We start from the raw sequence: 24,056 nt of genomic DNA on the forward strand, positions 1-24,056 counted from the left end.
TCAAACACAAATACAGCTAGGGCAGAGGGAGCCATGTCTTATTAAAGCACCTTTCATTAAAGCCATGTGTTACTCGAATCTGAAAGAAAAAAAAGCTAACGAAGTTTTTTTTTTTTCTAAAGCTGTACCAATAATGTGTGGAATTTTCTCTGCAGAGCAATTTCCCTTCCCATACAAGACAAAAGTGCATAAATACAGGCTGGTAAAATTACAGCAATCAGAGGAGGCAGCTGAATACATACAGACACAAATCAGTTGACTGATAGCTCACAGGGATGTGGGGAGGATATTTGATTGGAAGTGGACCTCCTATTTCTTACCCCCCCAGCCCCCCCTTTCCTTCTTTACCTTGATGGAGCAGGTTGCAGATGGCTGAAGCAGTGTAAAGACTTGCATGTGCATTTATCTCCATTAAAGATGCACTGTCAGTCAAAGAAGGCTGACCGATTCACGAGTCACGGCCTCGGTAGGGGCCTTAATTTCCTCTGTGAGATAAAGATCAATGAGCATGTTCTTTGGAAGCAGGAATTCCTGGGTGAAAAAGGGTGGTCAGATAACCACACACAATGACCACATGAGGTATACATACAGGTGCACTAATAGGAGATGTCTTTTTTAAAAGTTTTCAAGCATACCATGTATTGTGGGTTTTACCTCCTGTCAAAGTCCCATTAAGCCAACACCAGATGCTACCATTGTATTAGCCAGGAAAGCTGGGGATCTGATGGCTCAGGTGATGTTATTGTCAACTAAAAAAAAAAGCGAGGGGGTATTGGGTTAAGCCTGGGAAACACACATCTGCCAAGAACATAATCAGCCTTCGTTTTTTATCCAAAGATAATACTGGCTATAAGACGTTGGTGTAGACCTTGTAGACACAAAAGGACCACGCTCCTTATTAGGATGTTGATGAACCTTTGGTGCTAAGCGGTTTGAGCGTCAATGTGGCTCGTGCCTGGATTGATGCATTGCCAGCTTTTATGGGTTTTGACTGCGCCTGTCAGAACCTTGGCCCCGAAACTCTGAATGTGCCCTTTGCTCAAGGACGGGTAGTTACCAGGGCAACAGCAGCTATTGCGGCGCACATCCCTCCCTTGTTGTGCATGCATCCCACTGGTCAAAGGCGCAAACTGCCTCAGTGAAGAAGAGTAAAAAAGGAGGGGGGAGGCTGCGCTTTAGAAACCAAGGTGTGTTTAGAACAGCCTCGGCATACGAATAGTGAGCGAGAGGGGGAGGTGGAAATGAGTGTGAGGAAGCAATCTTAGGGCAAACAAAAATTGTCCTTTACAGAAGAATACCAAGAACAAAACAACAACAAAAAAAAACGTTTGGAAGTGGCTTTGTCTTCCACTCTCGCTCTGTCAGTCTTTGTTCCAGGGGCATGATGCCTTGAGGAAACAACTTGGATGATTTGCATGCTATGTTTTCCACTTTTGCTAAATGCTGCAAATAATTTGCACTAAAAGAACAGCACTTTGTCTAATAGATTATGCAGTGAAAGACTTGAGAAAAAGAATGAATGTTTATAGAGGCAGACTCAAGGAGCCGTCCCACTGCGGCGGCCAGTGACAGTGGCACGACAAGGTGGTGTGATGGGTGATAGACAGGTAGCATAAAGGAGTTGTGTGTTTCCCGTCAGGGTAAGCAGCAGGAGAGGACAGGGGAGGGGAAAGTGGGGGCAGAGGGGAAGTGTAGGGAGCAGCTGGTGCCCCATCTTGTCACTAGCCATGCGCAACCCTCCCCGTCCAGAAAATTTAGAGAGAGGGATGCACGCAAAGAAACATCCTCAGACATGTATAGGGAAGAAAAATGGAATGTCTGAGGGCCAGTATCGCATTTATTTGCTTCCTCCAATAAATCAGCCGGCATCCCTTGTGTATATTTATGCAAGATTATATCATATCGGTACTGACCAAACGTCCTTAATGAGCCTTCAGGGAGTCAGACTGCTATTATCTATTCCATCTGAAAAAGCAACAGCTGCATAGTGCCTCCAAAGTGGGTGTGGACACACACACACACACACACACACGTGCAGTAAGCAGTCTAGTTGAAATTCTGCTTGACCTTTTAATTGTAACGTGAACATCTATTTTCAATTTTTTGTTACTATATTTGCTGCTTGATTTATAGTTTACTTAACCCCCACAGTGTTACATTTCTACATGAAGGAAATGTGGATGATTTTGGCATAGTTCTCACCCGGAGGACTTTTTTTTTTTTTGTAGAGCGTAGTTCTCGTCCATGGACCAACTGCACCAAGGTATGCGCTCCAGAGTCTTTCTGGAATATATATCATTTTGCCTTGTGGGCTATGGACCTCAATGTCGAAACCCAGTTCTGATTTCACTGCAGATACTTCATCACAATGTGTTATGAATTTAATATTGCAGATGACCCAACAGATTCCCAAAAATGCAGGTCAAAACAAGCTCGGCTGGCATGGACCCAATACTCAAGACTCAGTTTGAGGTTTGCATCAAACCATGTCAAAGAAAACGGTCGATATTCGACATTTATAGCAAGCTTCCCCGAGGCGTCTACACCTGCACCGAGGCAGGGAGCGCATTGTTCACAGGCGATTCGTTCCAAAGGTTTAATGGCAGCCATTTAGGAATACATTACAGGCGCCAATCATTGATCCAAAGTGAGGTTGTGCCCCAGAATGAATACGGGATGAGCTCGACACATCATTTAATTAGCCTTTAAATATGTCAATGATTTGTTTCGGCTCCGAAAAAAAACCCCTCTGCACTTTTGTCCAGCTCTTCCAAATGTCTTCTCTGTAGCTCCAGTCTGCTTAACCTTGTTACAGAGGAGTTGCGAGCAGCTTGGCGCTCTCCCATTTGTCCCAATCAATGGAGCCTGTTAAAAGCAGACCCCAGGGGTCAGGGAAATTAAGCGGCCCTGCTTGCATTGAAGAAGGGGGCTGGGGCCCGGGACACACGGGTGATGAGCAAGGCCTCTCAGTTTCTATGGCAACATCGTGCTGGACTGCTGCTCCTCGCCTCGTCTGCATTTGTTTGGCCAGTCTGAGGGAACAATGGCACCTCAGCAATGAGGGATTTGCTTGTTATGTACTTGCTGAGGAGAGAGCTCACTTAAGGGTGTGTTTACTGTAGTGTTAATCTTTTTTTGTTGTTAATGTGTGATTGTTTAAAAATAATTAGAGCTGACACTGGAAATCAAGTTTTATTTTTATTTTTTATTAAAAAAAAAGGGTGTAACCGATCTTTTCTAAGTCAAGGCAATTGCTCCCCAAAGTGTAACTAAGTTTTTTTCCTTTCTTTTTTTGGACCACACACTCAGAACTAATAATGGTTGGCGTTTGAATACGTTCACATTAGACTGTATCTGCATGGTTTCCATCCAAAGACATAAGCATTTGCACTTCTTTTTGCACTTCTATGGTATGAAGACTGCTGAAGTGTTTTCACAAGACACAAGCTCAGTGATTTAGAGCGCTTAATCCCAAGCATCTCATAACCATTTTTTAACAACCCCATAACTAATCTCATGCTGAGCACAGAGCATAGGAAAATAAAACACCAAATATGACCATGGTCAATGGGGCAGTATGCCGTCTGTAATGTGGGCTGTATAGGCTTATTAAGGCTAGGGATGAGATGGTATGAAAAACATTACATGTACAGTTCACTCAATTTAACAGAATGACAGAATATTTAGATTTTTCATATTTCCAATTATAACTGCTCATTCCAAGCCTTTCAAACACATAAAGAAAATAACTGCAGATGGCTTAACTGTCTGCCAAATGAGTGAAAGGCTCTCCTATAGTCTATGCTATGAAGTTATATACAGTAAATGGATCACATACAATCTTCTTTTTAGCTACAGTAGATCATCTAGCATTGAGATAGCTCAACTTAGGAATATTCTCCAGTGTAAACTAGTTTGTTTTGTTTGGGGATTATTTTACAGCCAGCAAATTACTACATCTTCTAACCTAAACTAACATGGTATGATTTTCTTATTTCCTCCTCATCAACCACACTTGTAAATGCTAGCAGCTATGACAGATGCTCAGGATAGTTTACAAGATAGCAGAGATGGTAGTTTAAAGTAATTATAGTGGCAAAATCTGGAAGAGATTTTTTTAAAATTACAATTTCTCATTGCAGTCAAGCATTTTGGGCCTTAGATAATATTAGCTATTAAAAGTAACGATTAAACTATTAAAACTATTAAATTAGCTCTTCTTTCCTCTAGCATTTGCCAGAAGCCAAGTACGCAGCTGGCTTTGGAGGCTTAGAGGTCTTTCCATCCTGTATAGCCTAGGATTCTTTTTGCTGTATAAGGATTTGAGGTTGTAGATCACTCTCCATAACACATACTACATATAAAATTTCCCGAAATCCACCGACAAATTTACAGTTACATTATCAAGAATAAATCTTCAACAATAAATCTCAATGTGCTGCTTGCTTGAATGAAATTTACACTACAGTGTACATGCATCCACATTTTTGATCTTTGCTTTTCAGCAGAATCTTAAAACAATATCAAACGACCTTTTCTGAAAAAGAAATTTGAATGTATATATCATAGTCAAGCCTTCAAGAACGGCACCCAAAACATTTTTGCAAGACGGCAAGCCGTCATTCCTATTCATGGTACCCGCACTCTACACTACTGGATAAAGAAACAAGCAGTGTAAAACATCCATATCTGCAGAAGTGCCACATTAGAGAAAGGCAAACATCCCTCCCCCACTTAAAATTGCTAGCAAGGCATGAAAGCCACCTTAAAGACACTACACATCCATCTAAGAACACGTTACCATAGTGATGGCAGCCAAGGACACCTGAGGAGCTAGTAGTCGATCCTGGCTGTCGACCATTATGAAGCAAAGCCTCTGTCACCAAAACAAACAGATACATTACTGACTTCCCCCGAGGCTTGAACCATGCATTCCATAGCTCAGTGATCATATTCACACAGGTCAACCCTGCCTTCTCATTGCAACAGCCATGGAGGTGAAGACAGCTTATTATTGTAATGTAAACTGATGGCAGTTGTTTGTCAGCGGGACACTCGTAAAGTCTCTAACTCTCTGCTCAGCCGCTTGAGCATATATGACTTTTATAGGCGTTTATTTCTTTTCCGCCTTTGAATAGTCATACTGAGAAGAGCAGCTGGGTAAATACTGAAGGGTTGCCAAGTAACATAGACACATAGACTGGCACAATGCTGATTTGCTTTTAAAATCCTCTTTTGTGACTGCGAAAGGCCACTTAATCTAAATGAAGTGTAATGGAACCTTTGGCAGTTTAGCTGAGAAAGCGTCTGAGACTGAGAGACTTGCTGGATTAGTCTAAGGTTCCCGGAGCTAGCAGGATTAGTCCAGAGGGTCTGGCAGGAGGCGGCAGACAGTTGCACACTGTAGCGGAGATCTCTTTTTTCCTGTTGTGTGACAGGAGATCTGCAAGGGGACAATGCTAACAACCCTCTCTCAAGAGTGAGATTGAAACAAAGGAAGATTAAAAGAGCATCAAATATCTTACAAATAGGGACATTTACAAATTTTCATGGAGGCTTTCAAGAGATTGCATCAGCAAACATAGAACAGTAGGATGAAATTTTTAACATGAAGAGAATTGATTCAGAGATAACATGTTTGATCTATGTCCAAGCATGGCTTCAGTTCTTGTCTTGTGAATACTAGAGCAGAAGCACGGTACTACATAGTATTTACTGTGACAGCATTCACATCAATGTAGCTTGTAGCGCTTGAATATTTTATTGAACCAAAAGCAATTACACAGACTAAGTTCCACAAGCGCACGGTATTTTTAGCTGGACTGACTAATCAAGCATCAGTGTCAGCAGGCTAGGGTAACCTGTGCTTTCCCAGCAGTCAAATACCTTCTTATCAGCGAGTTACAGGTTATAGCCAGACAAGCTCAATTAGCCAGCACTTCAGCTTTGCATGAGGCTGTGCCTGCTTTCAGCACACGCCCCATATCAACAGAACGAGGGCGTTGACTGACAAGTGGGGGCCTCCCACAATGGCTCGATTGTGGCCAGTGCTGAAAGCACTGCCGGAGATTAGGGACAGCGAAGGTAGACAGAAGTTTTGTCCTAACAGGGGAAAGAGATGGACTGGAACAGATGGTGAAAAAAAATCTGATAAGCAAAGCATTAACAAGTGTCACCATGAGCCATTGAGAAACACTCTTCCCCTAGTACTTTATTAGGATGTTGCTTTCCACACCACTATTTTTCTACTCTTGGGGATGAATGCCAAATGACTCTCAGCAAACTTTTCACTGGGCCATTCATATAAAAGTGTGTCAATATCTGTTTGCATCCCTTGTAGAGGCTTCTGATGTGCCTGGGCTTGTGTCCTGCTGCTGCTTTGATAGTCTTGGCTTTGAAGTTCTTCCACTTTTGTAGCTAAACCAACCAAAACAAAACAACTGCAATTGTGCCTATGAATCGAAGCCAACAGTAATGGTTTTGGAAGGTGTTTAGCCAGAGTCAAGAAAATTCAGCATGTTTGTTGCGCTAGGGGTCTGTGGAAGTACATTTCAGTCTTCAGGCAATGGAGCATCTGCTGTACCCACTGGACTGCTGTAAAACATTCTGATGAATCCATTTGATCCTTTTCCACATGCCTCCATCCTGTAACTCTAACAGAAATTTTATTCTAATGGCTACATGTAATGTGACTGCATGAATCACTGGTGTGGCCTCTTAATCAAAATGTGCAGTAAAGAAGATATACAAAATCCAGCTAACAAAAACAAAACAAAATGCAGAGGAAGCCATGGGATTGCGTGTGTTAACAGGATGCCATGACATATTTATTATAAGGATTACTGTGGTTGTATATAAACAGTCATTACCACATAGCAATGGCATGTCCGCTCGGTTACATGAATCACTAAGACTCTTACTCCTCCCCTGTAATAGAAGAGAAAGATCCACCTTGGCTCAGAGATCGAGCCCATGTGCTCTGGTGGCAAATTAGGTCGTTATGTGAAAACATGTCATTAAGAAGCTGAGGGCTTAAATCGATACGATGCTACTTTTGGTAACAGGTTCGTGTGGAGGAATTGTTAAATTTGGATGGTGACATCATCACAGCCTTGTGCGTGTGGGAGTCGACTTCTCCTTATTTTTGATGCAGATGACATCCCAAATGTCTTGCTTGCACTAAGAATAGAAAATCTGCTTTCCACAAATTCTGCTCATAGTCATCAGTGTCTAGAGCTGCAACAAGTACTGTTACAAATTATATGCAATTAATCACCAGATCACCAGTCCCCTCCGTTTGAAAGATAAACTTCTGAACAAAATTCCATCCCAGCATGCATGCTTCTATATGGGCGCTTTTCAGAGCAGCAGATTAAAACATGACACGCAACTCCAGCAAGTCTAAACAAAACCTGAATGGTGGGCACACAGCAAGGCTCTTTGATTACCAGGAGCTGGTCAATAATGCTAATGGTTATCCTGGGTGTTGCAAAGCCATTCATCACACAGCTCCATTAGACTAGACAGCAGCACAAAGCACGGCCTTTGTAACGAGCGGTTGAAGTTGGGCAATACCAAGTGCTGAGAAAGAAATCAGCATGGAGAATGATTGATGCATGCATAAAACTGATGCCAAAAATTTCAGGGATCTTTACCAAGTGAAAATAAAACAGTGAAAAGCAGAATAAGTACAAAAAAAAAAATCCATGACATAATGTGGAGATATAGGCATGTCTTTAATAACAGAAAAACAGAATCCTTGTTGTCACTCCTCTCTGTGTTCTCTTTTCTCTGGCTTTTGGTTTCACCAAAAAGCCATCTTATCAAAGTTATTTTCATTCCAGGCTTGGAAAATGCCATATGGAGAAAGAGAACCAACACAACGCCTTTATTAACAGGGTTTAATCCATTCCAGCTGTTTCACCCTTTCAGAAGGGGACTACTTCTGTGTACTTCACAGAGAAACGAGCCCGGTATCGTCTCTGTGGTGCCGCCACACAGAGACTTCTGGCAAAAAACAGAAAGTGGAAAAAAAGAGCCACCTCGACATCTAGCAAGTAACAGGCGCCTCTCAGGGTTGCTGGTTCGCAGAAGAAACCTCCCAAATACCACGGCCATGCTGACAGCCTTGGCCTAACCACGCTGGAACAAACTAGTCTCGGCTCTCTCCCAAACAGTGTCTCCAAGCACCGGTGTGCAGCGGCTTCTAAATGACACTTGTAATAACCTAAATGCCATCCAGCATTACTGTATCAATGGCTAGGTCAGATGCATGCTGGCACTGGCCTAGTGTTTAGCACTAACAGCTTCTATCTGCATTAATGGACCCTTGACTGCTTTTCTAAGCCATTGAGCATTATGTATTGTGGACATTACTAACAGGAGGTGCCCAAGGACTGCAATGATTCACTTCAATTATAAACAACATCTGCTAGAGCCCGATTCTCTGCAAATTCTTTCCTCATTAACAAGTTAGAATAAACCTCTTCACCTAACAGTAACAGGTATTGGCTGTACAGCATACTACCAGATAAAATATTGAATTTTATAGTGGGGAAAACCCATAAGCCACAAGAGCTAATGGCCAAATGTAGTAGACAACACAAGTGGATTGGCAATTATCAATATAGAACTCCCAACAGAGTCATATCCACCCAACTAAAATGACTTGGCAGTAAGTATCCTTTGATGTTCTCAGAGGGAAATGCTTAATAAGAAATTGTAGGAGTTTGAAAAGGATAAGAGGCCGCTGTACCTTTTAAGTACTTCCACTATCCAAGTATATCCAAGTATGGTTGACAATCCAGGCCTCAGTTACCACTCCAATTTATTCCACCATTAGGAACTCTGTATTATATTAGTTGTGGAATGTTCCAGTTCATGGGAATAGTATTCAGCATCCATACAGTCATAAACCAAGAAATCAAAAAATCTCTGTCAAAGCCATTTCACAAATGAACTATAAACAGGGCCGAAAATTGTGACAGCATCATAAGGTCATTCATCGTGACCCTCAGAGTGTCTGAGGAATTATCAGCCAAATTAAAAGTGACTACGACACTAGTGAGACATGATCGAAAACAGCATCGTTCAATAGCATGGATTTTATACAGATGTGGAACGAATATGCGCATTAAAAAAAAAAAGGGCGGCACTTTGATTTGCATAAATGATTCTGTCGCATTCCTCAGGAGACAACTTCAGAAAAAGACTAAGTGCTATTTAGTGCTTGCTTATGAGGACCATAAGGCTATTCATTATGTACAGCACCAGTTATGAGAAGAATGTCCACAAGAGTAATACTGGATAAACCACATGCATCTGTATTTCATTAATGCACCTACACAATGACTCGTTTCTCTTGAACCAGGCATTATTATTATTAATGTTTCATTTCAGACATGTAAGCATGAAAACAAAGCATACTATAAACTGATTCTTAATAATGATCCAAATGATGTTTGACCACTTTTCAATTTGCCATTAAATTATAAACAACTGTAGAGGTTTTGAGTTGAGGTTTCCAGGCTATAGATGATCTACTAAGCATAAAGAGCTATTCAATGGACTATCCAAAGAAAGTGAAAATAAAAATGACAAGTTGATAGATCCCAGACAATCTGCTAAATGTTAACAACCCAAACTTTAAGACCATGCAAATAAAATGAAAGTGAAAAAAGAAAAATTCATAGTCTGTCGAGGAGAGAAAATCTACTAAACATCAACAACCAAGAGCTTTCAACATTTTTATAATAGACTGATTTATGTTGTTGACTGTAGAGTGTCTACATTAGACTTCACATGCACACAAACTAAATTACAGTTTGAATTACAGCACTTACAGAAACCATGGTTGAATATATGAGGCAAAGGAGATAAGAGGAAGAGTGTACACAGTCACTGTTGACTTAAAGGGGTAACAGGGATTGCACATATATGAGAAAGTAATGATATAAAGGGGTGTTCGTGAAACAACTGACTAAGACAAGTGATCTTCGAGAGGCCACTCTAAACATGTGCCAGATAAAACGTAGAACAAATGAATGACAAATCATTTTTCAGGATAGGATGAACACAGCAACCACACAATGTTGAACTTGGCAAGAGCGAATATGGAAACTGGAGTGAACTGTGGCCAGTATCAGTCCCTGCGTATTTATATTAGCAACACTGAATTAATGTCCAGGGTGGATTAATTTTAACTACAGATCTATTCAGCTAAAGTCAGGCTGCAGGTGAGTAAGTCACTGTATCCGCTAGATGAACCTTTTTTTTGTTTCCTAAACAAAACTATCTTGCTGCATTGGGGTAATAAAACCCAGCTTGTAGGGGTTTGATAAAGTCTAAGGCTCTTAAAGCAGCTCATTGATTTTAGATCATTTTTGCTTACCAATGTCCTGTGTCAATATGTTTTGCGTTTTTATTACTGTCTAACTGAACCATTTATTGAGCTACATTTTCCTTTAAAGCAACTGTGTTATCCTACAGGGGGTAATGCAGTGACACTATTTGTATCTGTTTAGTCCTTCAAATAGCCCTATCTCTGTCTGTATCGGGATTTAAACTCAAAGTGGGGTGGCTTTAACCCGTAGAATAAAAAATAAAAAAAACTACCACTATGCCCCTAGAAACATGGGACAATACAGACTCTCACTAGAGAAACATGGGACACTTGGTCTGAACTAGAGATGTACATGACTGTCTTTTTTTATTCTTTAAACCCTATTTGTAGTTATTATATATTTTGTATCTTGCAATATTTTCCAACAATCTTTTTCTCAAAATATAAATGAACTACTTGACTAATTTAAACCACCATGACCCTGAACAGACTGGTACGAAGGACGCTGTAAGTGCATTGCCCAAAGCCACATGTTCATTTTTTAAATATGTGACAAAACAAAACAAGAAAAAATCCTTTTCCCCATCCTATTCATGTTTGTTTGTTTTTTAATTTTGTGCAAAAAAACAAACAAACAGTAGTATGCTTCTTATTTATATTTGTATTTCTATATGTTATCTGTAGAATGTATTATTTATCATTCTTAATAATGTCTTCATATACAGTTACATCCTCAATAAATAAAGTACTGCAAATATCAATTTCAAACTAGAGAACGATTTCATTTCATTTTTCTGATTGTCATAATGGTGCTATCAGCATTCATGTACATTCCATTCTTTATCTATAATAGTGTGTTGGGTCAAGAAAGCAAACCTTGTGGGTCAAGAAAGCAAACTTCAGAGGACCGAGCCTTCTCTCGGCACGTTTTTCATCAAATATATGGGCGTGTAAGTAAAGCCGTTAAGTGTCAGGATTAGCTTAAGGCTCAGCAGTGTCCTCTTTACCTGTGGTGCCTGTCAGGGGGAAAGTGTGTACTGCAATTCAACTTTCATACAGACCGTTGATCATAGAGCAACCTGACAGAGCAAAGTAATCCCTTTGGGAGTGTTTCACAGAGATAGCGCAGCACAGAACTTTGCCAAGTAGGGCTTTATAGGTATGAGTTTACTGCACTTCAAGCTGTACATCCAGTCATTTTGAGATTCACCGAGCATTCACAGAAGCTCAGCTTAGTAATTATAAGACAATATTTGTGCCCGGAATCGCCCAATAAGTTACTTTTATGGATGAGGAGGATTTAGATAACCTTCAAAGTTGTCACAAAGTGTAAACGATCAAATCTATTAGCAGAGAAAGCTCATAAATACTCTAATATCTATGATCCCACAACTGTGATAATCTAGACATAGGATCAAGTTGGAGTTTCCAGATCGCTGTTCTTCCTGTGTTGTGAATAAAACATTCGTTGTTCCTGTCAGCCTTCACTGCAGGAAAATATTTAATTCTCTGTGTAGTCTCAAATCCCAACTGTCAGGCTTGTCTGTTTGTTTTCCAGTGTTTCTGCTGCCTTCAGAGTCCTGCACTCGTAAATCTTTCACAACACACTTAACCTAACACAGCACTGAACGTGTTCATTAAAATATCTCTTTTAGGCCATTCTCCAAACACAAAGAGTGAAAATGTGCTTCAAGAGATGACATGCAAATCTAACATGTCCCTCAACCTGTGAAGCCTCTTCCACTAATAAACCGGCTAAATGGAGGGGCTCGGTGAAGGGGGGATGAGCATGAGCACTTGCCCACTTTCTCTCTGTCTTGCCCACTTTCTTGTTTAATCTTTAATAAGTAGGGAGGAAGACATCAAGACCTCTTGGTGAAAGACTTATTTTTAGAATCCATTAAAACATGGGTAGAGAAAAGAAAAAGATGTGCTGATAGACACTTGTCTTTCAGCACAAGCAAAGATCTCTCTGAACGTTGCTTTGCACGGCAATGCTCCAGCACTACTCCTCCACAATCTTTTCTTCTTTTTTTTTCTTCTTTTTATCATATGTCACTTTTCAACAACCTTAGAGACACTAAAAACAGGTTTCCTTTGAGGTATGTATACAAAAGTGTTGAAAAAGTGTCAACAAGTTTCAAAATCTGTCCTTTAAATGTGAAAAAAAGAGAAAAAAAAAGAGGGTAAAAAAATCTGTCTTGCTCAAATGCACAGTGCATGCCTGTGAATTAAAGGTCTTAACATATAGTGCAACAAAATCTCATGGATGATCTTTTGTTGGATCGTATGTCAGAGGAGAAGGAAACCAAACACCATGTCTACCCTTCTGTACATGACTAGGGGTCAACAGAGTGAGAACAACTGGATTCATACAGGAGGGCGCGTGACCGCATAACACAGATGACGTTCCTCTACTCGAACTCTTGGAATGAAAGATATCTCTCTCGGGATATTCGCTGCTTAAACATCCCCAGAACAGGCAAAAATGGACAGAAACTCAAAAGCTCTCGTAACATAATCCTTAGTGAATGTAAATGATATGCAATTTAAATTTAATTGCATGTGAGTGGGATGCATCAATCATTTGTTGTCTAAAGTGCATTGCAGCCACTTGACCCTGATTTCTTTAACAGACCTGATCTGAGACACAACATGTCTTTTTTTCCCATTTGCTGGGTATTTTAGGATGTCCAAACATCTTCCTCTTAAGTTCCTCTTCTTCACTGACTTGGGTCCAAAAGATTTCTCTGCACGGTTCTTCCAGAGCGTGAAACAAGAACTCATTAGAGGTGTGGCATGTCTGAGTGAACTTCTTGCTCATATCACGGAGGAGAGAAAAGGTCGTGAAGGCTTCAAAGGAAATGTCTTCTACTCATCACCTTACACCTCTATCCCTCAGCCCTCTTTCTGCTGGGGTCTAGATCAACATCTTAGCGCATCATTAAAAAATACCATTCAATGGTGATAACAGGTTTTGAAGATGAGAGGAAAGGCCATCATATGGAATTCAAGGTATGGGAACAGGCAACGTGGAGGGTCATATGGAAAGAGTTAAAGCACCGATCTCGCTGAGTGTCAGGCCGTTCCCAGACACCTAGCTCAGCCATTATCGCTTTCACTGGAATGATGAATATGCTGTGAAAAAAATGACAACCACGAATCAGCAGGGCAAGCAAAAATGGGAGGTGGTTTCCAGTATCAGCAGCGTAACCTTTAGTCTACAGAAGATGAGGTGTAAAGACAAAAACAAACAAAAAAACCCACACACGGACAAGCTTAATAAAAGTGAAAGACTGCCCTCCTGGGTGTCAACTGGGAGGCAAACAACTCTCATAGCTCTTGTGGACAGAGGGCCAGAAACACTGGTCTGTGTGGATCTGATTCCTCATCCTGCCTAATTACCATGTCTGCCATCATCAAAAGTACTCAGTGTTCTTAGTCACACTCTCGATCCTAAAAGCAGAGCCCTGGAGAGAACAATCCATTGTAGTGAGCTTAAATTTCGCATTCTAAACCTTCTCCACTTCTCCGAACAGACCCTGAGCTGAGGACTGGCAACAGGAGAGCAGTTAGAAGTTCAACCATAAAAGTGCTGTATCGCTCACATGTGGATCAGGCCGTCTCAAAAAGGCAGCAGCGGGGCCAAGGGTCCTAAGCGCTTTCTAATCCAGGTGAGCAGCAGCAAGGCTGAGAGGAGAGGTTTGGGTTACATACAGAGCTGCATATTTTAAGCATGTGCACATGTATGTATGGAAATAATAAAATAAAATAATATAATAAATACCAGTAGCATGTTTTCAATCTAGCAAAGATGTAAATGGAAAATTTAGCTTTTCTTACTTGGCTTTTCTGGGTAAAATTGGTAATATATTTACACAGCTTCTCAATTTTAGATGGTTGCTTATTAACAAGGGTTCTCTTCACCTGGAAGTCCAAGGTGATTGTAGTGCTATGTTAATAAAATGACTAAATTAAGAGAGTACCAGTAGTGCAAAAAAATCAACAACATCCGTCTGTATCGGAGATACAAAGTTCTAAAGTGATGAGATCAGTGTTGAGTTCACTGAAAAAAAATCACTGGGGCCTGGACATTTATGAGGGGAGGCAAGAGAAAAAACACTGCCATCTGGATTCAAATAAAACAGCTGTATAAATGGAATTACCCAGCCACACCAGGTAAAGTGTGTGAGACACAATCATGATGTTCTTCTAGTCAAGAAGCACATGTGTGTGTGTGTGTGTGTGTTTTCTGTCTCTAGAATCCTAACTCACCAGCGCTTACTTTTCAGTCTCAGTGCTCCTCCTTGAAATTCTCTGTTTCTAAAGCATAGAGTCAAACAACAGCTTCTGCTGTATACACACATCTGAGAGCACAATCAGAAACCTTTGACCAGGTGCTTCAGTCAGGACGTCTGATGTCAAGTGTGTTTATCACATCCCTGTTTCTTTTCAACAATAGCTGGTTCTTGACAGTGTTGCTAAGAAGCACTATATCTCATGCACTCCTTACTGATGATCTGCAGCTAACACATAGATAGATCTCTGACCAAATGCTCACTGATGTCCAGTGATAACAGCCAGGGGTTATAGAGTCCCAACGTACCAAAACCTGAATTTATTGAATTTATACATGACACATATACATAAATAATAAAATAAATACATACATAAATAAAATAAATATATAAATATGTATATAATATTTTTCAATAAAAAATAATTTGCATTAAAAAATTAAAATAAATATAGCTTAGCAAGTAAATATGTATTCTTTATATCAGACATATATCTGGCATTTGTGGCTTGAAAATGTCTTATTCTATTGGAAGATCATTTTGACAATTTCGAGCTTAAATGAAACGTCTAGACACAGGCTTAAAGGTCTTACATTTGCTCTGTGATCAACTCACAGTGATAAACCTTTCCGTTATTGAAGATGGTACCAATTAGAGCCCTGTTCTTAATTATTTTTAAATAATAATCTAAAATAAATTATAAACAACCATAATTTGTTTTCCAAAACATGCTTTTAAACACCAAACCAAACTGAAATATTGTTATAATATAATGTTTCACACCATTAGCTTGTTTTTGTCCCATTTAAAAAGATGCAAATTGGAACAAATAGATGCGCAGAGGATGCTTCGATTAATAGCAGGGAAAAATGCAGAATGTTCTGAAGGACAAACAAAATTATAATCATTAAGAGATAAATGTATGAAACACTAATTGTGAAAAAAAAAAACAAATGCGTACCAATAAAAAAATACACCGCAATGGAAAACCAGTGCCAATGTTAGCTTTTATTCCAGCTGTTTTCATTTTCCTTCATTTATGCCTGACATGACAGCTGTCTTGTGAAATTGGTACAACCAGTCCATAATTTCTCTGGGACAGCTGCCTTTTCCCTCAATCAAACCTTTATTTGATCATCGAGTTTCAGTCTGAGTCTGTTGGAGCTCTGTTTGTTTTGTATCCTGTCGTGTGCTGAGGCTTCTGGGATTGCGGGTCATTGCATGCAAAGTCACTGCGGGAACTGAGGAAGATGGCTCTGTGCTGTACTGACTTCAGCCCTTAGGACCTTTCTGTATGGAAGTGGGACTGCATGGAGATGCTTCTGCACTGGTTTAATGGCAAGACCTCCCTCGCTGCCTCATCCTTCAACGAAGAGACCACTGTCCTACTTACAGCCATTACTCAAAGATTACAGAAAAAGCCATAACCCTTAATCTCTCTCTGAACCCTTAAAAGCTCTGAACTTGACATCACTCCCACAAAACCAAAAGTAACGGCATGTCAACAGGAGCAATGGGAAGAAGAAATGAGGCTGGTTTTGTATACAGTGTTGCTGTTGGTCTTCATCGTTCATAAAGCCTACAGCTTTGAGGTATTTTAAATCTTCAGTCTGAATGTTTCTATCTTTGATCTTTATTTGTGTTTTGTGTGGAGCTCAGCAGGTCTCATCACTGTACACCCATAAATTAAAAGTTTTTGATCTATCTGCTTCCACCGTTTACACAGGAATGCACGAGTATGCACGTGTTTGTTGGTGGGGGTGGTGTAGGGTGGAGCGGGGTGTTTGCAATCTGCTCCTGTTTCACCTCATGCTGTGTGAAGTCTGTACTTAGTAGCCACACATTTTTTTCTACATTGTTCTAAAACCTTAACTCGTGTTGTACATCCAGTAACATGTCAAGATGTGGCGCCCCTAGGCAAAACTTTTAAAGCCTTGGCATTGGGTCTGTGTGAACTTGCAGTGGTGATTTTATAGTTTATTACTTTACTTTCACTGAACAGCACACTTAAAGAGGAGCTGTAACATTTGGCACATGCTGGGCGTGTCTTATTGTAAATTCAACCTGTCATTTGCACTGATGGCGCCACTGCTTAATGTTAGTAATTCCCACAGTTTAGATTCCTAGATGTTTCAGAGCTCAGATATCAGTAGCAAAAAAAACACACATAATGTTTAGGAGTCTGACTTACTGCCCATGAACATGGCTCCTATTATGCTCAGGTCAAAAAGTTTGCTTCATTGACAGATACGTACTATGGCACTGGCTGAAGAACAAGACCTCGTGTGTCTCCTAATTCTCCCAAACTCCGACAACCCTAAACGGAATCCGATCTCTCTTTTTAAGGGACATTTCTGCTGAAAGACATCAGCATGGCTCATTTCCTTCTATCGTCTCCACGGGAGGAAACATAATCTGGTAAGACGGTCGCAGACAGAAAAAGGGCGCTGCTTTCAAAACTCCAAACACATTTATCTATTGTCAATATTTTGACAGAGTTCTTGTCAAGGCGCAATTATTTGTCAAGCGCACTGCCAAGGATTTAATTGATACATGCATAATTACATGCTTTGTCACAGAGAGGAGTTTGAACAAAGCGTATGCAGTCTTATTAATGGAACAGCGAGACGTCTCTTTCATCAGTAGATCTCATGATTGCTTCACAGCCGCCTATAAATCCAATACTGTAAGAAGATACAGCCTCATCCCTGAGTGGACATCTTTCACAAATCAATTCATTACGCCCTTACCAACTGCGATGAAAAAGCACCCTTTCATAAATCAATCCATCCCCCAATCCTGGCTACTGGCAGTTAAAAGGCACCGACCACAGTTATGCTTTTGACATTGTCTCACACAGAGCTATCAGCTTTCCCCTGCCAGAAAGATTAATAGCCGAACGAATTGATGGCAGATTTCGATCAAACCAGCTTATTCATGATGGGGAAAACCACAACCAACGTAGCAGTAGCACTTTGCTGCTTTTAATGCTTTCATTTCGTTCTCATTTTTTCTATAATAAACATCCGTTGTTTATAGTTATAGAACTTAAATGCACTAAAATCTATATAAAACACATCAGGAGGCCAGTTTTTATGGTATGGCGCCACAGAACTCTCGGGTAATACATAACATGCAAACACTTGGCCTTCTTCTCCCCCTCGAGCAGCTCACTGTGTGGGTGTGAGACAAATGAGGACCAAGTCATTCAGCAAGACATGACAAAGCAAGTCTCTAGGCATCAGGAAGTAATAGGTAGGCTCCATCGTGAGCTGTAAGAAAAAGGTGCTGAAGCTGATGGACAGTTGGGGAATGATGCCTTTTTCTAAGAACAGTCAAGGATTTCTAAAGTAGCTCTGGGCAGGAAAGCAGCTCTTGTGCTATTTAGAGAATCCAAATCCAAATATCCACAGCATCTCACATTTCTGGATTTCTACAGCTTTGACTTGTGGCTCAGATTATGTCTCAAATGTCAGTTTCGCAGCTCTACGCAAAAACGCTGCCCACAAGTCAAAATGCACAGCATGTTTGGTTCACTCCCTTCAGTCAGGTCAATTCAGGATCGAATCGCCTTCTCACCGCAATCAATCCGTGCAAGAATTTGACTGGAATCGAACCGAGGCCACCTTGCTCAGACTGTCTCAGACTGGTTACTTTGTTCCAATACATCTAAGATCTTGGTTTTGAAAATGCAGAGGAGCCTCGACAGGACCAGATTGATCTATGAACTCTTCCATTAATCATTAGCATTTCAATAGTTTTTTAAATCCAGTCATGAACAAAAGATGCTTTGTACTAAGGAGGCCCCAGGGATATTAAAAGTGGTGGCACCCAGTAAATTACAAAAAAACACCCAAACGTGTGTAATTATGCAGGCTTTTCAATTTGGACTTGCCCAGGTTATATTGGCACGTATCCCTGGGAGGGGGTGGGGGGTGGTTGACCATCCTCATTAGCTGCCATTGAACAGTAAAAAGCAGAGCGCCACCCGGATAGTGAGAGAGATGATCGGCTACTGTCACCGCTCAGCCTGGCCAGTGTTGTAATTACAGCCTGCTTTATGAAAGAGGCAGAACGCAGGATGTGTGTGTGTGTGTATGTGTGTGGATAGAAAAGGGGGGATTGTAACACAGGTGGGCGTTTTATTGTGTCGTCTGTGCCAGCGTGGAGCCCGTCTGCAGGCTGGCGTTGCCGTGGGAACAGGGCTGGCGGTTGGTGGTTGAATCACAGGTGAGGGATGGGGAGGGGGGTTGGGGGGTTTGGTTGGTTGTGCGAGAATGATAGAGAGACAGTTCCAAGAAGGAAGAAACGATCGATTGAAGGAGGGAGTGAGGTGTAGCAACAATACAGCAGTGCCAAGGCTATCTGCATCCTGTGTGCTACATGCTGCATTTACAAAAAAATAATCTAGAACCTAGAAGACACTGTTTCATAAAAGAAAGGCTAAAAAAATTTTCATTTTAGGTGTTAATGGTAAAGGAACAACAGTTGATCACAGCAGAACTGCAAAAGCCTATACATTTCTTTTCATTTCATGTCACTGTAATAATATTTAACACTAACACTAAATTCATCCAGAAAAATCCTTTTCCAACATTGTTCTTATCCAGAATTTATTTCCATTTAGGATTACGAATTCCTGTAAAGCACTCTGAAAAAAAATTGACCAAAGAGTAATTTGAAAAGATTAGGGATGAGCTTACCTCGACATACAGTGCCATTGTCCACAGGTTCATGTCCCGCTTTACACATGCACCGGCCGATGGGCACCATCCACTCGCCATCTCCATTACAGTAGAGTTTGATGGGTACATCAACTTCCTCAGCATTGGGGATGCACACTCCCCTCGATGCGACCAGGGAAGTACTCTCAGCCCCTGAAAGAGTCTCTTGAAAAACGGCACCATTCGTGATGACCCGTGGGCATTTACGATAGAAGACACGGACGGCAATGAGTGACATGCAGCCGCCATAATCCTGGAAGGCCAAGTAGAAACCGTTACGTGAGACAGGCCCGAAGCTGCGTACCTCTGTGTTGATCTTCATTACGCGTCCTCCCAGGTCAACCTGTGAGAAGCTTTCATCCGCAGCGATGGTGTCCACCTTGATCCATGGATTCTCCATCCACGGAGGGTGCACTTTAGTGGCAGTGTCACCATCTGATTCATAGTAGTAGAGGTTGAAAGTCTCCTTGCAGGAACCTGGTACCCGGGGGATGCTGCTGCAGTCCCGCACTGAGAACTTCATCTCCACATGTATGCGCTGAGCTCCTCGCCGGTGGATGTACTTGGTGCGGACCCAGTTGTTCTGGTTGGCGTCAAAGACATTGCACACTTGGTAGGTGCGAATAGTGTTCATGTTCTCATCGTACCCGCTCACCTCTTCCCACTGCAAAACAAATTGAAAGAAATGTTTACACAAAGGATATATATTAGAGTATATCCCTATACTCTTTACCTCTGGTGTCTCGATCACTTCTAAAGCCCTATTGTCCATGACAGGCTGTGTAAGCCTATTCCCATTTGAGAGGGAACTCACAAATTACTTACATGAATACATGAGCTCTAAACCGCAGGGCAATAGTGAACATCTTGCAACATGCTCTCTCATGTCTGTCTAGGCTCTCTGGGGATGTTCGGAGAGTAGCCGAGCCATTTTCAGAAACTCTCCCCACAGGCACCAGCTAGATTACAGGGCAGGAGAGGTATGAGGTGAGGATGAGGGTAAAATCTTCTGGCTAGCCTGCCAAAAGACTGGCACTGGAAGTAAAATTGCCTGGAGTTGTACCTCATTTGCTAAAGCCACCACTTTGCCAAGGGAACCTGGTCTGTGTTTATTTGCCCTTATATTTTATAAAAGAATGCACTGTTCATACAGCTCACTGAGAATGGAAGAGCAGGTGATAAAAGTCAGTGTTTATGCAGTCACTTGTTATTTTTGCTGAGGTGGTTTCCGCCTGTCCTTGGACACCGGAAGAGATAGCCACTGTTAGCATCTTTGTATACACAATGGAAGGTATCCAGGAAGGAAGTGAACTTGCCAGTTGAAAAAAAGCTACCTTGAAAAATAAAAAATAATCATTCAACTACACTACTTTACCTTGACTTTTCTGAGCTTTACACCTTATGCCCATAAAACCTGAGCTATTATTTACACTGAAACTAAAAGTAAGTAGCTGACAGAATTCAGCCATTGTCAACCCCCTTGTTAATGCAGACCACTGTGTTGGAACTTGGCAAATGCAACACATAAAATTTCACCCCTTACACATTACAAACTTGGAATAATCAAATTATACGGATGACCATTTTAGGAGACGGAAACAGACTTCTTATTAAGTTTACAGCTATATATTGCACACACTAAAGCACTAAGGATGCATGCACCAGAGACTTCACTGCTGGCTCTAAAGTGACTCCAGATGCCTTCGCTGTGGTTTTCAACCCAGTTGGCTAAGGATCAAGCTAAGGGCCCTCAGCACTAAACAACTAAGATTCCAACCACAAGTGAGTCAGAACCTTGACCTTGTTCAGCAGGGGAAAAGCCATTTTCTTCACTTGATAGGCTTCCTTACACTCTGGCCACAAAGCCCATTGAGCCCAATCCCTTCAACCCACTCTCCCACCCCCTCTCACTTTCACTCTTCACTTCACTGCTGACATAATTTCCCAAATTAGTCGCTGCTTAACGAGGATTTTGACAGGGTTTTGACGGGATTCAGTGAGAAGTCTCATGTTCAAGACCCCCATTCTATCAAACACCCTCAAAGTAATTAGAACAGCTTTCTTTTACTAGACATTTGTCCTTCGTTCCAATGTCTAAATTATCATCCACAGATTAGAACTATTCTGAATATGGATAGGGTTGTAATTGTCACAACAATGCATTATTTATGACTTGGAATAGTTCAATTCAATAGCTATTTTCATCAGGTGATTCCTTTAATAGAGAAATGATTATTCTGAACACCAAATATGAGATTACAAACTTGCTTAGTATTCAGTTTCCTTAATTCAAGAGATTTAGAAGTCACAGTCATGAACAACCATGGACAATACCACTTTCCTCTAAGCAAATCTATTATTCTATTGGGATGAAAGTCAATTAAATAGAAGAAGACAAGAGTATAACATCCTCTTTTTGGAGGCTGCAGATTTGACTGATCAGATTAGAAGGAAATCAGGGCAGTTACTAATGGAAGATGATGAGTTCAGTGAGGGCAACACGTGGTGAAAAGGGGAGGAGGTAGTGTGAAGGGGGCTACAGAAACCCCAAACAAACATATTTTGAAGGAGGGCCTCTCTTTGTACCGTCATGGCTTTTTTTTTGCCTCAGCCAATAGAGAAAAGCAAATGAGGCATAATAAGGGCCCAACGATCAAGCACCTAATGTCAAATTAAATGAAATGTCATTTTCACAGTTTTTTTCCGCTGGCTTTATATGGGAGCCTGGCTGAAGGTAGTCATGTGCAAAAGTGGATGGTGGAAATCTAGAGGGAAAGAGAAACTTCAGACTAAGTATTAAATATTTACTCTGTTCTGTTGCTCAACATTTTTTTCTTGCCTAAAGGAATTTGCAAAGTCTCTTGTTAACACCACAAGTAACACAAGTAAGGACAACACAGAAAATTGATTGAGTAATTCTCAAACTGTCCTTGATAGAAATGACTGTTTTATATTACTCAAATATCTGGGATTCTGATCGTTCTTAGGGGAAAAAAAAAGCCTTAATATAAGATTCAGTTTCTGAACATGCAGTTCACCTTTCCTTGAGAAAGAACACTGGAACCTCAACCCAAGATAGAACAAGTATGTGAGGGCCTTCAGGAACAAAAGAAAATAACACAAGCTGTTCTCTTTTGAGGCCTCTGTTCAGGAGCATGGGTCCAACATAAAGAAGTGTGTGGGAAGTGGGACGTCATTAGTTCTTGCGGCCCTTCCACAAGCCTAAAGATTGGCACTCAAACAGAAAGATTGACGGGCTGTTGAGTCTGTGGCTCGAGACTTGGCCTTCAAGGTTATGCTGAAGTATAAAGAGGGTCGTCACACTCTGTGCTAGTTTGGAATTAAACTATCCTAATGACTCAGTTCATTGAATGAGAACACATCCTGAGGCCTTTTGACACAATCTTTCAATTACAAGAGAATTGAAGAAGTCTTTGTCACTTACCTCACTTCTATACCATGGATAGACAACTAGTACTGTGGGCCAACTTCAATATCTTTCTTCCATTAAGCCATGAGTTATGAACATACTGGAATGTGCTAAAAATTCTAATTGAACACATGTAACTAATGACAATATCTTTGGTATGCTACAGGCTTTGACCCTTCAGTCACTAGTTTAAGAAACAATAGCCCACTGACATATAGCATAAGGTTACTAGAAAATTCAATTTAGAATCTATAGCCAGCTCAACATCCATAAAGACAGATAGTTCAAATGTGATATAATCTATAAGCTTCCCTGACATTCACTTTGTGCTTGGGATTGGTAAAGCCTACTGAAACAGACTGCTTTTTTCATGAATTATGGAACTGGCTAGCTTCAGGGGATGAAAATGCTGTCAGCAATAACCATTTTTTTTCAATATTAATTGCCCCGCCATGATAGAACTCTTGAAATTTTATCTGGACTTCAGCATCTTTCACTAATAAACTGTCACAGCCTTGAAGAGTACACGAGCCCAGCTATCATAGCGCTCTCCCAAAACTGTCACTTATAATACTGTAATACAGTGCTGGAAAAGTGAAGCACTGCTGACATCTCTTCAAATGAATTACGTTCTTTTAACGTTTAGCTATTAAAATGTAGGCGGACTGAGTGTGGAGAAAGTGGGCTTGGTACAAAGAATCCATGAATCTTTAATGCGTTCATGTAAAAAAAAAAAAAAACCTACAAAGAACAAAGCACACTAGATGCTGAGTTCCCCAATTTTTAGTTGCGAGTAATCTGTCAGCAGACACTTCTTTCCTGAGGGGACATTTGGGACAAATGACAGGCAATCTCTGTGTTGAATTACAGAGCAGTATAAGTCTACATCTGTGCACTGTTGGGCTTCCCACCACAAACAGGGTGCAGAGAGAGAGAGGGGTAGAAAAACCAACTAACTGAGCCATCTTTAGCAGTCAACTCCAATTACTGCGATCTACTGGTAATGTGCAACATGTGAAGTTAGACAAACAAGCTTCCTGTTGCCTTTTTAACCCTTCTATTCCAGTCTCTATCAGGTTCATTTATACATATACACCTTTTAGATGAATAAAAGGTAAAAGTTGAGATGCTGCCAATCCTGACTTGCACTTTACATTTACATTATGACTGCACGGAATTTTGTGGCTTTAATGAGAAAGCCTTAAAATTGATAAATACTACATTAAAGACCATCTCTACAACATGCTACAACTTTTACTCAG

General features: G+C 40.8%; 1 protein-coding gene across 5 annotated transcripts in view; it reads right to left on the bottom strand.

The window, feature by feature from the left end:
• The window catches only part of ephb2b (eph receptor B2b), a 142,541-nt gene that overhangs the window by 57,753 nt on the left and 60,732 nt on the right, over window positions 1-24,056 (bottom strand). For all 5 annotated transcript variants that reach the window (XM_058373537.1, XM_058373536.1, XM_058373540.1 and 2 more), the window contains exon 3: window positions 19,344-20,028. In XM_058373537.1, the coding sequence (XP_058229520.1) occupies window positions 19,344-20,028 (685 nt within the window). The remainder of the gene's footprint in view (window positions 1-19,343; window positions 20,029-24,056) is intronic.

The sequence above is a fragment of the Hemibagrus wyckioides genome, linkage group LG21 (assembly GCF_019097595.1).
Source record: "Hemibagrus wyckioides isolate EC202008001 linkage group LG21, SWU_Hwy_1.0, whole genome shotgun sequence".
Taxonomy (NCBI): domain Eukaryota; kingdom Metazoa; phylum Chordata; class Actinopteri; order Siluriformes; family Bagridae; genus Hemibagrus; species Hemibagrus wyckioides.